The sequence below is a fragment of the Pogoniulus pusillus genome, chromosome 3 (genome assembly GCF_015220805.1).
Source record: "Pogoniulus pusillus isolate bPogPus1 chromosome 3, bPogPus1.pri, whole genome shotgun sequence".
Classification (NCBI taxonomy): Eukaryota; Metazoa; Chordata; class Aves; order Piciformes; family Lybiidae; genus Pogoniulus; species Pogoniulus pusillus.
In genome coordinates this window covers 6,170,097-6,182,768 of record NC_087266.1, presented here as the reverse complement: position 1 = coordinate 6,182,768, position 12,672 = coordinate 6,170,097, and the positions used below count along the sequence as shown (strand labels likewise).

At 43.9% G+C, this 12,672-nt stretch overlaps 1 protein-coding gene across 24 annotated transcripts in view; it reads right to left on the bottom strand.

Moving 5' to 3' along the window:
- Positions 1-12,672, bottom strand: part of DLG2 (discs large MAGUK scaffold protein 2) — a 1,415,634-nt gene that overhangs the window by 375,594 nt on the left and 1,027,368 nt on the right. For all 24 annotated transcript variants that reach the window (XM_064169211.1, XM_064169239.1, XM_064169248.1 and 21 more), the window contains one exon: positions 9,283-9,419. In XM_064169211.1, the coding sequence (XP_064025281.1) occupies positions 9,283-9,419 (137 nt within the window). The remainder of the gene's footprint in view (positions 1-9,282; positions 9,420-12,672) is intronic.

The window sequence follows — 12,672 nt, the reverse complement described above, 5'->3', positions numbered from 1 at the left end:
GTATAAAATCTATTAAGACAGGAATCAATTTGCTGTAATCTTTTTCCAAAGATTTTTCTGCATATAGCTGACATAAATCATGGCTGAGACCAAAGCACTTCATAGAATCATAGAATCAATCAGGTTGGAAGAGACCTCCAAGATCATCCAGTCCAACCTATAACCAGCCCTGTCCAATCAACTAGACCATGACACTATGTGCCTCAGCCAGGCTTTTCTTGAATACCTTCAGGGATGGCAACTCCACCACCTCCCTGGGCAGCCCATTCCAATGGCAAATCACTCTCTCTGGGAAGAACTTCCTCCTAACATCCAGACTATACCTCTCCCCTGGCACAACTTGAGACTGTGTCCCCTTGTTCTGATCAAAGAACTTTCCCCACGCTAGCAATCTCATGTGAGTAAGAATGGCCACCTGCCATTTCCAGATGTATTCCTGGGTGTATTTTTGCCTAACTGCCTTCTATCCCAACAGACTTGGATGTCACAGTTGTGCAGCCAGAGAATAAGCATCCATTTTAGAAATAGAAAATACATTATGACACATAAAAAACTTTCATTTTCTGTGACATGTCCTAATTCTAATCTCTCAGACAATAACTTTTCAGGACTAAGAGAGACAGGAAAATGATCAGGGGGTTGGAACACCTCTGCTACAAGGACAGGCTGAGGGAGCTGCGGTTGTTCACCCAAGAGAAAAAGATGATCCAAGGAGACCCAATTGCAACCTTCCAGTACCTGAAGGTGACCTACAAGTAGGATGGATATTGTTTGCAAAGGCCTGCAGAGACAAGACAAGGGGCAATGGCTTGAGACTAGAGAAGATCAGATTTAGACTGGATGTCAGGAAGAGGTTCTTTGCTATGAGGGTGGTGGAACACTGGAACAAGTTGCCCGGGTTGGGGGGTGGTTGAAGCCCCTTCCCTGAACATATTCAAGTTGAGGCTTGACAGGGCTCTGAGCAACCTGATCTAGTTGAGCATGTCCCTGATGACTGCAGGGAGAGTTGGACTATGACCTTTGGAGGTCCTTTCTGGCCCTGACCATTCTATGATTCTATGATTTTCCTCAATGCTGTATACAAGTTGTACAAATCCTGAAGATAAGAATTAAAGCCCAGGAAATTCTAAGCTAGGAATTCATACCTGAGAAATTGCACATAATGTTTAGACATTTCAAGACCACAGAAATGCTTGCAAAGTTTATGTACAATGCCATTTTTAAATCTCATTTCTAGTCTATATAAGCTTAAGTGTGCAGAATATTCTGGAAAACTGAAATAGAATAGAATACAGGTAAGTAGAGCTTGAACTTGGTTGAACTTGAAAGAAGGTAAAACATTGAATGAGATCAAGATGCAAAGGAGAACTTCAGAGAAAAGAAATTGTAAGAAAATTTGAGAAGAAAGGACCCTTCTGCTGTAAAAATATTACAATAACATATACCAAAATTGGTATCCAAAGTCATTCCAAACATACAGAACATTTAGAGCACTCTCATCTCTAGAAAGAACACTCCTGAAAAGGAACCTTGCTACTAATTTTGTTCTGGATTACTAATCTTTCAGTAAGCAAAGAAATAAAGTCAGGCTCAATGTACATCAGTAACAAATAAACACACTGACTCAGTCACTTAGACAAAGATTCTCAGTGGTGACATAAGATCTCTTTTAAATGGAACCTCTATAAGAAGGAAATAAAATCACTTTGTTCAGTCATTGCCAACATCAATTTAGAATTACAGTGTACAAAATACCCTATGGATTTCCTGTTTTCCTTTAGAAAACAGTCCTTGCTTGGGACCTACAAATCTCATTAATGATAGCATGTGCATGAATCAATATCTTTTCTACTTTTTGATCATAAGAGGATGATTACAAAGACATCTGTATGCATTCTGATAAACCTGCACGCATCAGAGAATTACATCCATCATTTTTGCCAAATTGTGGCAGACAGGAGAGGTGCCTGAGGACTGGAGAAGAGCCAATGTCACTCCAGTCTTCAAAAAGGGCAAGAAAGAGGTTCCAGGGAACTATAGACCAGTTAGCCTCAACTCCACCCCTGGAAAAATGATGGAGCGTCTCCTTCAGGAGGGCATCTGAAAGCACTTGGAAGAGAAGAAGGTTATCAGGAGTAGTCAGCATGCATTATCACAGGGAAGTTATGCTTGGCTAACCTCATAGCATTCTATAATGACATAACTGAATGGGTAGATTCAGGAGACCAGTGGATGTAGTCTACCTTGACCTTAGCAAGGCCTTTGACACCGTCTCCCATGATATTCTAGTGAGCAAGCTCAGGAAATGTGGGATGGAAGAGCAGACAGTGAGGTGGATTAGGAACTGGTTACAAGATAGACTTCAAAGAGTGGTGATCAGTGGTGCTAGGTCCAGCTGGAGAGCTGTAACCAGTGGAGTCCCCAGGGATCAGTGTTGGGTCCAGTCCTGTTCAACATCTTCATCAATGGCATTGATGAGGGGACAGAGTCTGGTCAGCAAGTTTGCTGATGACACCAAACTTGAAGGCTTGGCTGAGACAGCTGAAGGCAGTGCGGCCATCGAGCGAGACCTCCACAGACTGGAGAGCTGGGCACAGAGGAACCAGATGAAGGTCAACAAGGACAAGTGCAGAGTCCTGCAGCTGGGAAGGAATAATAAACTGCAGCAGTACAGGCTGGGAGGTGATCTGCTGGAGAGCAGCCCTGTGGAGAGGGACCTGGGAGTTCTGGTGGATAACATCCACGGCACAGTAACGTGCCCTTGTGGCCAAGAAGGTCAATGGGATCCTGGGGTCTAATAGGAAGACTGTGTCCAGCAGATCAAGGGAGGTTCTCCTCCCCCTCTACTCTGCCCTGCTGAGACCTCATCTTGAATACTGTGTTCAGTTTTGGGCTCCGCAGTTGAAGAGGGACAGGGATCTGCTGGAGAGGGTCCTGCAGAGGGCTAGAAGGATAATTAGGGGACTGGAGGGCACTATCTGATGAGGAGAAGCTGAGGGACCTGGGGCTTTTTAATCTGGAGAAGAGAAAACTCAGAGGAGAGGGGATTTGATAAATGTTTATAAACATCTGAGGGCAGGTTAGGACGAGGGGGACAGGCTCTGCTCACTTGCTCCCTGGGATAGGACAAGGAGCAATAGATGTAAGCTGCAGTACAGGAGGTTCCACCTCAACACAAGGGGGAACTTCTTTACTGTAATGGTCCCAGAGCACTGGAACAGGCTCCCCAGAGAGGTTGTGGAGTCTCCTTCTCTAGGGACATTCAAGGCCTGTCTGGATGTGTTCCTCTGTGATCTGTGTTAGATAGTATTGTCCTGCTGGGACAGGAGGGTTGCACTTGGGTCTCTTCCAACCTCTAATATCCTGTGGTATTTTTCAGAAAAGCAACAGCACCTGAAGTTACAAAGGAATTAGGAAAGCTGCTTCTTTAAATATAAAGTATATGACACAAAGATATACTGATATTAGAGAATAAGAAGAAAAAAATAATACACTAATAGAGAAGGAAATAAAAGTCCAAACAAAGAAGCTGTTTCAGTGGTAGGAGAAATCACTAAGAAATGTTGCCAAAGAGGTATAAAAAGACTGGGTTGGGGGTTTTGTTGTTGGTTTTGATTTTCCTAAATAGCATAATCAAGGCAATAAAGTGGAAACCTAAGTGAGAATTACACCGTTTGGAAAATTTCCTAGATTCATCTTGGAAAAAACAAAGGCTTAGAATCCCCCAAATGGCCATACTAGTGCTATAAAGGGTAACTTCATTCACAACAGCATAAGCTGGTAGCAGAACAAAAACTCTGGAGGAATATGTTTGTCTTGTTTAATTTTCTTCCCTCCTTCCTTCCTTCCTTCCTTCCTTCCTTCCTTCCTTCCTTCCTTCCTTCCTTCCTTCCTTCCTTCCTTCCTTCCTTCCTTCCTTCCTTCCTTCCTTCCTTCCTTCCTTCCTTCCTTCCTTCCTTCCTTCCTTCCTTCCTTCCTTCCTTCCTTCCTTCCTTCCTTCCTTCCTTCCTTCCTTCCTTCCTTCCTTCCTTCCTTCCTTCCTTTTAAGGGAATTAATTCTTTTCACCTACTGATTTACGGTTAGAGAATCATAGAATCAACCAGGCTGGAAGAGACCTCCAAGATCATCCAGTCCAACCTAGCACCCAGCCCTGGCCAATCAACCAGACCATGGCACTAAGTGCCTCAGCCAGGCTTTTCTTCAACACCTCCAGGGATGGTGATTCCACCACCTCCCTGGGCAGCCCATTCCAATGCCAATCACTCTGTGAAGAACTTCCTCCTAACATCCAGCCTAGACCTCTCATGGCACAGCTTCTGACTGTGTCCCCTTGTTCTGTTGCTGGTTGTCTGGCAGAAGAGACCAACCCCCACCTGGCTACAGCCTCCCTTCAGAGAGGTTTGATGCACTCAGAGAATAAGACAGAGGTGATCTCTACCTTGGCAGTGGAAATGTTTGCTTTTGTGTTATATTCTACTTTTAATTCAGACAGTGGATTTTCCTGAGTGAGTCCTGGAGTGAACATATGCTAATAAACACTTGTGCCACGCCAGCTGTAAACCTAGGACACTGATGGCCTTTTTGAAATCTCACCATGACTTCAAGTGTTACAAAAAGTGAAAGGTTTCTCAGTACTGAAGACCTATCATATGTCCTAAGGATGGGAAGTTGTAGCCAGGTGGGGGCTGGTTTCTTCTCCCATACAACCAGCAACACAACAAGGGGACACAGTCTCCAGTTGTGCCAGGGGAGGTCTAGGCTGGATGTTAGGAGGAAGTTCCTCACAGAGAGGGTGATGTGCCATTGGAATGGGCTGCTGAGGGAGGTGGTGGAGTTGCCATTCCTGGAGGTGTCACATTTGTCTCTGAAGCAAAAACTCCTGCATTTTTCTGCAAAGAGCAGATGTGGTTTAGGATACTTAGCCCAGAGGCAAGCTAATTTCAGAGGGATTAAACTTTAAGATAGCCAGCTTCTTCTGTTCAGGGTCTAGCACTTGTGTAGCTGGCTCAAAGGTCAATGGGATCACAAGTATTTCATAGAATCAATCAGCTTGGAAGAGACCTCCAAGATCACCCAGTCCAACCTAGCACCCAGCCTTGGCCAATCAACTAGACCATGGCACTAAATGCCTCAGCCAGCCTTTTCTTGAATACCTCCAGGGATGGCAACTCCACTACCTTCCAGGACAGCCCATTCCAACAGCAAATCACTCTCTCTGGGAAAAACTTCCTCCTAACATCCAGCCTATACCTCCCCTGGCATAACTTGAGACTGCATTCCCAGACATACAAGAAACATTATCACCAGAATAGAGTAAGGGAGCATTTTTCTCCTAATTGTAAATCTTTAGAGCAGAATTCTGGCTTGTTCCTTTCACATACACCTAGAAAACCCACTGAGTTCAGTTTTTAGCTTAAGCACTTGTATTTCCTCACTAATTTTACTAATGGACACCTCTGGGTTGTCCTACAATTGAGCATTTTTGTGTGCAAGTGCTCAGGACAATAAGCCTTAAACGCAGGCTCAGTGCCACAGAAACATAACTGCCTAACATGCCCTTGTATAGATTTGACAACACTTACAGTGCTCAGCATTTAGATAACACATCTTCTGAAAGCTTAACACACTATTAGCAATGTGCATTTAATAACAATGGGGCCATCAAGTTGCAAAATGCTCAGACACCACCTAAGTGTTTTACATTTCAATACTAGCTTTGATTTTGAGCATCTCTTTTATTGCATCTTACTTAGATTGCATTTTATTTCCTTGCTCCTTAGGATCAGAAAGCATTTCACAGAATCTTATCAGAACACAGAAACAGAAAGGAAACAAATGTCCCAGCAGCTGTTGAGAATTCCAGAAGGATGACAAGTTCTGTTAAGTTTTATAGATAAATAATGGAAAAAAAAACCAAACAAAGATCAAAAAGACTGCACTATCAAAAAGGAAAAGGCTTCTGTTGGAAAGCAGGAGAGCCCTGCAGAGGGACCTGGACAGGCTGGATGGGTGGGCAGAGGCCAGTGGGATGAGATTTAACAAGGCCAAGTGCAGGCTTCTGCACTTTGGCCACAACAATCCCAAGCAGTGCTACAGGATGGGGACAGAGTGTCTGGAGAGCAGCCAGGCAGAAAGGGACCAGGGGATACTGGTAGATAGTAGCTGAAGATGAGCCAGCAGTGTGCCCAGGTGGCCAAGAGAGCCAATGGCATCCTGGCCTGGATCAGGAACAGTGTGGCCAGCAGGACAAGGGAGGTTATTCTGCTCCTGTACTCAGCACTGGTCAGGCCACACCTTGAGTGCTGTGTCCAGTTCTGGGCTCCGCAATACAAGAAAGGTGTTGAGGTGCTGGAACATGTCCAGAGAAGGGCAACAAAGCTGGCGAGGGGCCTGGAGCACAAATCCTATGAGGAGAGGCTGAGGGAGCTGGGGGTGTTTAGCCTGGAGAAGAGGAGGCTCAGGGGTGATCTTATTACTGTCTACAACTACCTGAAGGGGCATTGTAGCCAGGTAGGGGGTGGCCTCTTCTCCCAGATAACCAGCAATAGAACAAGGGGACACAGTCTCAAGTTGTGTCAGGGGAGGTCTAGGCTGGATGTTAGGAGGAAGTTGTTAGCAGAGAGAGTGATTGGCATTGGAATGGGCTGCCCAGGGAGGTGGTGGAGGCACCATCCCTGGAGGTGTTCAAGCAAAGCCTGGCTGAGGCACTTAGTGCCATGGTCTACTTGACTGGCTAGGGCTGGGTGCTAGGTTGGACTGGATGATCTTGGAGGTCTCTTCCAACCTGGTTGATTCTATGATTCTATGATTCTCAGCTGTAAATATAAAGCTTCAGTCTTCAATTCCCAGATTGACTGAGTCTAGTCTGGGTGATTTTCCTAAGTGTTGGGGGGTCAGGGAACACCCAAACCATCACAAAGGTAACAAGAATGTACAGATGCCAAAGAAAGTGTGAGAAACTGTCATCATGAAAAAAGCACGAGCTGCAGACGAGCAGATTTGCTACGAGGTGCAAGACAACAAAATGAAGTACAAGACTTACAAATGTAAAAATACATTTATATCCAAAAAATGAACCAAAACATCAACAGGAACTTGAATTTTACTGTGCTGAGAAACAGTAAAAAAGAAATGTCAAAGAAACTGTAAGTTCTAGTTCTCCTTTGCTTTCATTTTGTTGACACCATTTGATCCTTAAGTTGTTTTATCTATCCACTTGGGGTAATTAAAAAATGTCAGAGAGTCACCAACCCAGCAGCCAAGTGCCTTTCCAGTTCTGTTTAATACCCAGCATAAAATGAATTCTCATCTTCACATGTGACAGGGACACAGTGTCCCTAGCCAAATAAAGAAAAAACTCAATTAGGCACAGCCTTGCAGGCAGCTATAAAAGGTCATGGCAATTTTTTAGTGCTTAGATACCATGTCATGAAAAAGAGCTACTGCAGTACCTTTGTGGGGCTGCTTTTTTTTGTGGTACCTGCTGAAATCTACACCAATGCATTGACATGAATACAGCTTGACACAGATTAGCTTCTGCTGATTCACTAGAGTCAGGGTTTCCTCCTTAGTAAAGAATTAAACAAACTCTGTGAGTGGGAAATAATTTTCTGCAAGGAATAACTACCTAAAATCTACAATTACCTAAAAGCAGGTTGTAGTGAGGCTAGAGCTGGTCTCTTCTGACTTACTAATGATAGGACAAGAGGAAATGGCCTCAAGTTGCATCAGAGGAGGTTTAGGTTGGATGCTGAGAGGAAGTTCTTTACTGAGCTGGTGGTCAGGCACTGGAACAGGCTGACCAGGGAGGTGGTAGAATCACCATCCCTGGAGGTGTTTAAAAGGAGAGTGGATGTGGTGCTTGAGGCTATGGTCTAGTGATAAAGGCTTCTGGGGTGAAGGTTGGAATGGATGATCCTGGTGATCCTTTCCAACCATAGTGATTCATAGTGATGAGATGTTGTGCTGAGGGATTTGGTTTAGTCCAGGACTTGTCAGTGTGAAACTAATGACTGGACTTGAGGATCTTGAAGGTCTTTTCCAATCTAGGACATTCTGTGATTCTGTGAATAATGTACTAGCAGTGCAAATTTCCTGAACTGGGATTAAGCAGAACAATGAAAACACTTCCCAAGTTAAAAGATGGATAATGCATTCTTTCCTAACATCTCCATGGAAAATATATATAAAACATTACTACATATACTGAAATGTAGGTAACATTATCCACTGACAGTGGCTACATGAGAGTTTAGTGACATGTTTTCAAATCTTCCATTTTTTCTTAAAACTCTCAGTGGAATTGGCACTGCTTTAATGAATAGTTGTCTAGCACAATTTTACTTATCACTGATATTTGTAATATGTTTATTCTCTTCTCAGGTAGAAGTTTCTCAAACCAATATAACCCATTGTCTTCTCTTCATGGAATACTGTTTTTTTCTGGAGTAATCACAGGATCTTAGGGGTTGGAAGGGACCCAAGGAGATCATCGAGTCCAACCCCCCTGCCAGAGCAGGACAATGCTGTCTAACACAGAACAGAGGAACACATCCAGACAGGCCTTGAAAGGCTCCAGAGAAGAAGACTCCACAATCTCTCTGGGGAGCCCATTCCAGTGCTCTGTGACCCTTACAGTAAAGAAGTTCCCCCTTGTGTTGAGGTGGAACCTCCTGTGCTGCAACTTACACCCATTGCTCCTTGTGCTATCCCAGGCAGCAGTGAGCAGAGCCTGTCCCCCCTACTCCTGGCCAGCCCTCAGATACTTATAAACATTTATCAAATCCCCTCTAAGTCTTCTCTTCTCCAGACTAAAGAGCCCCAAGTCCCTCAGCTTCTCCTCATAAGCCATGCCCTCCAGTCCCCTAATCATCCTCCTAGCCCTATGCAGGACCCTCTCCAGCAGATCCCTGTCCCTCTTTAACTGGGGAGCCCAAAACTGAAGGCAGTATTCAAGATGAGGTCTCAACAGGGCAGAGTAGAGGGGTAGGAGAACCTCCCTTGATCTGCTGGACACAGTCTTCCTATTAGACCCCAGGATCCCATTGGCCTTCTTGGCCACAAGGGCACATTGCTGTGTAATGCTTTTTTCAACTGCAGTCCCAGATAAAGAATGGAAAAAAATAAAGATGATGGGAAGGTTATTACAGAAGTCATATGACAGAACACATAATTATTAGAGAAGATGTAATCTCTACCTCCAGTAAGATGTATGCTGAATCAAAGTCCTGTATGGTGAATTGTCAGCCAAAGAAATTGTGACTTAAAATTGTCATACTTACCATAAGAAGTCTATCTCCAACCTGTAACCTTCCATCTTTTTGCGCAGCTCCTCCATCAATAATCTTGGTGACATAAATGCTGTTGTCTCCAGGGATGTGTTGGTTTCCAACACCTCCTGCAATACTGAATCCCAGACCTGGAGAAGATACAGAAAGCAAAATGCTAGCAACATGATACATAACATTAAAGAGGAATAAAAGAGCAGCATATAATTAATCTACTCTAAAATTACAGCATTTTTTACAGCAATCCAAATAAACAAATTGACATTTGAGGGAGGTCAATATCTTCACTTTCCCTGGAAGTTTAAAGACAGAAGTAAATGGAGGAAATTCTTTGTCATGAACAATTATAAGAAGGGAGATAAAAACAGAACTCAAGCAGAGATGATTCCATACTCATGGCTTGCATTCACCTGGAGTTACTGTAGCCTATAGTCGAGAAGTTATGGCCCAACTTAGCATGAATAACATTTAAACCCTGAAGCCTGCAGTTTCTTTTGTTACATATTGCTATAAAACACAGCATCACATAATGGAACAAACCTAAATCATAGAATCATAGAGTCAATCAGGTTGGAAGAGACCTCCAAGATCAGCCAGTCCAATCTAGCACCCAGCCCTAGACAATCAACTAGATCATGGCACTAAATGCCTCAGCCAGGCTTTGCTTCATCACCCCCAGGGACACCAATTCCACCACCTTCCTGGGCAGCCCATTGCAATGCCAATCACTCTCTCTGCCAACAACTTCCTCCTCACATCCAGCCTAGACCTCCCCCAGCACAGCTTGAGTCTGTGTCCCCTTGTTCTGTTGCTGGTTGCCTGGCAGAAGACACCAACTCCACCTGGCTACAGCCTCCCTTCAGGTAGTTGTAGACAGCAATGAGGTCACCCCTGAGCCTCCTCTTCTCCAGGCTAAGCAACCCCCTCCTCTCCTCACAGGGCTGTGTTCCAGGCCCCTCACCAGCTTTGTCGCCCTTCTCTGGACACTTTCCAGCACCTCAACATCTCTCTTGAATTGAGGAGCCCAGAACTGGACACAGCACTCAAGGTGTGGCCTGACCAGTGTTGAGTACAGGGGCAGAATAACCTCCCTTGTCCTACTGGTCACACTGTTCCTGATGCAGGCCAGGATGCCATTGGCTCTCTTGGCCACCTGGGCACACTGCTGGCTCATATAAAGGTACTGTGATTGTTCACACAACTTGAAAAACACTTGGAGAGGTGTACTGCACATTTTGCATGCTTCTATAGTACCGCAGTGAAGGGTCTCTGAAAAAGGAAGATTAATAGTGCAGATATTTGGATTTACATCTGTTTCACACATTTTTATAGGACACAAGTATCTTTGGCTATGGATATGTAAACTGAGAAAGTAATATATCTTTATAAGTATTTAATTTGTGTTCAGCCACCTGTGAAATTCCCAGATAAATACCCCAAAAACCAAGCTTTGTAACAATGTCAATAATACATGCCAGTATGATTAAGGAAAAGAAAGGGAAAATGAAGACAAGTTGGGGGAAGAATAAAAAGTCAGGTTTATCCTCTTCTTACTTTTCCTACCCTCTGACATGTAGCATAAACAGACAAATCATTACTTTCACTTATAGTAATATTTTTGTCTCTTCATTAGAGAAAAGATAGAAACTACTGTGCTTCATTCCCCTAAAATCCCACTTCACACAGCTATTTTTTTCATAGATCATACAGCTAATGGTAACTTGCTGCTGGATAAGATGATACTGACAATAATCTGCTTAGATTATTGCTTCAACCAGGCATTCTATTTTAGCTGTACAGAAAAAAAAGTAGTTATATCTATTTAGGGAATAATTACTAGTTTTAGCTATGAAATCTATGCTGTTTAGTTGTTCTTAAAACAAATATATTTGCAATAGCTGCAGCCTGAGCAGTAAAATGCAATAGTAAAAAAGAATAGTTGCTTGGAACTTGATATTTTATCACACATTGCCAGCATCAGAGTACAGAGGTATGAATTTTGGGTGTAAAAAGAAAATTAGGGAGCTTTGATTTCATTTTTGTTTTAATATTATTTTCATTCTGTCATTAATTTAGCTTAAAAAAATATGAGGCCACATAACATAACGAACTGCTTCATGGACAGTGCCAAAGCAGTAATTTAAAACAAGCAGTGAATTAAAACATCTTAAATTGAAACACTACTTAATTAATTAAAATTACTATTAGCAATGCACACGAAGGTAATTTGAAAGTACAGAATAATTCAAACAAAGCTTTATCTAATTTTCAGTTAAATCTGGTGATTATTGCTATTATTTAAGCCAAGACAACTATAAGAATCATAGAATCAACCAGGTTGGAAGAGACCTCCAAGATCATCCAGTCCAACCTAGCACCCAGCCCTAACCAATCAACCAGACCATGGCACTAAGTGCCTCAGCCAGGCTTTGGTGAAGACCCCCAGGGACAGTGCCTCCACCACCTCCCTTGGCAGCCCATTCCAATGGGAAATCACTCTCTCTGTGAACAACTTCTTCCTAACATCCAGCCTAGACCTACCCTGGCACAACTTGAGACTGTGTCCCCTTGTTCTATTGCTGGTTGCCTGGGAGAAGAGGCCACCCCCTACCTGGCTACAATGCCCCTTCAGGTAGTTGTAGACAGTAATAAGATCACCCCTGAGCCTCCACTTCTCCAGGATAAACACCCCCAGCTCCCTCAACCTCCCCTCATAGGATTTGTGCTCCAGGCCTCTCACCAGCTTTGTTGCCCTTCTCTGGACATGTTCCAGCACCTCAACCTCTTTCTTGTATTGAGGGGCCCAGAACTGGACACAGTACTCAAGGTGTGGCCTGACCAGTGCTGAGTACAGGGGCAGAATAACCTCCCTTGTCCTGCTGGCCACACTGTTCCTGATGCAGGCCAGGATGCCATTGGCTCTCTTGGCCACCTGGGCACACTGCTGGCTCATCTTCAGCTACTAACTACCAGTACCCCCAGGTCCCTTTCCTCCTGGCTGCTCTCCAGCCACTCAGTCCCCAGCCTGTAGTGCTGCTTGGGGTTGTTGTGGCCAAAGTGCAGAACCCTGCACTTGGCCTTGTTAAATCTCATCCCATTGGCCTCTGCCCACCCATCCAGCCTGTCCAGGTCCCTCTGCAGGACTCTCCTACCTTCCAACAGATCAACACCTGCTCCTAGCTTGGTGTTATCTGCAAACTTACTGATGCTGGACTCAATGCCCTCGTCCAGATCATCAATAAGAAGAGAGAGATTTTCCACATCTTTGCTATTGATAAGTTAGTTTCATTGCCTAACCATGCTTGCACTCTTTGGAAGAATGGGGAATGGAACAAAGGTCCATTTAACTTTATTTAAATGACTTTTGCCAATTGCAAGGGCCCT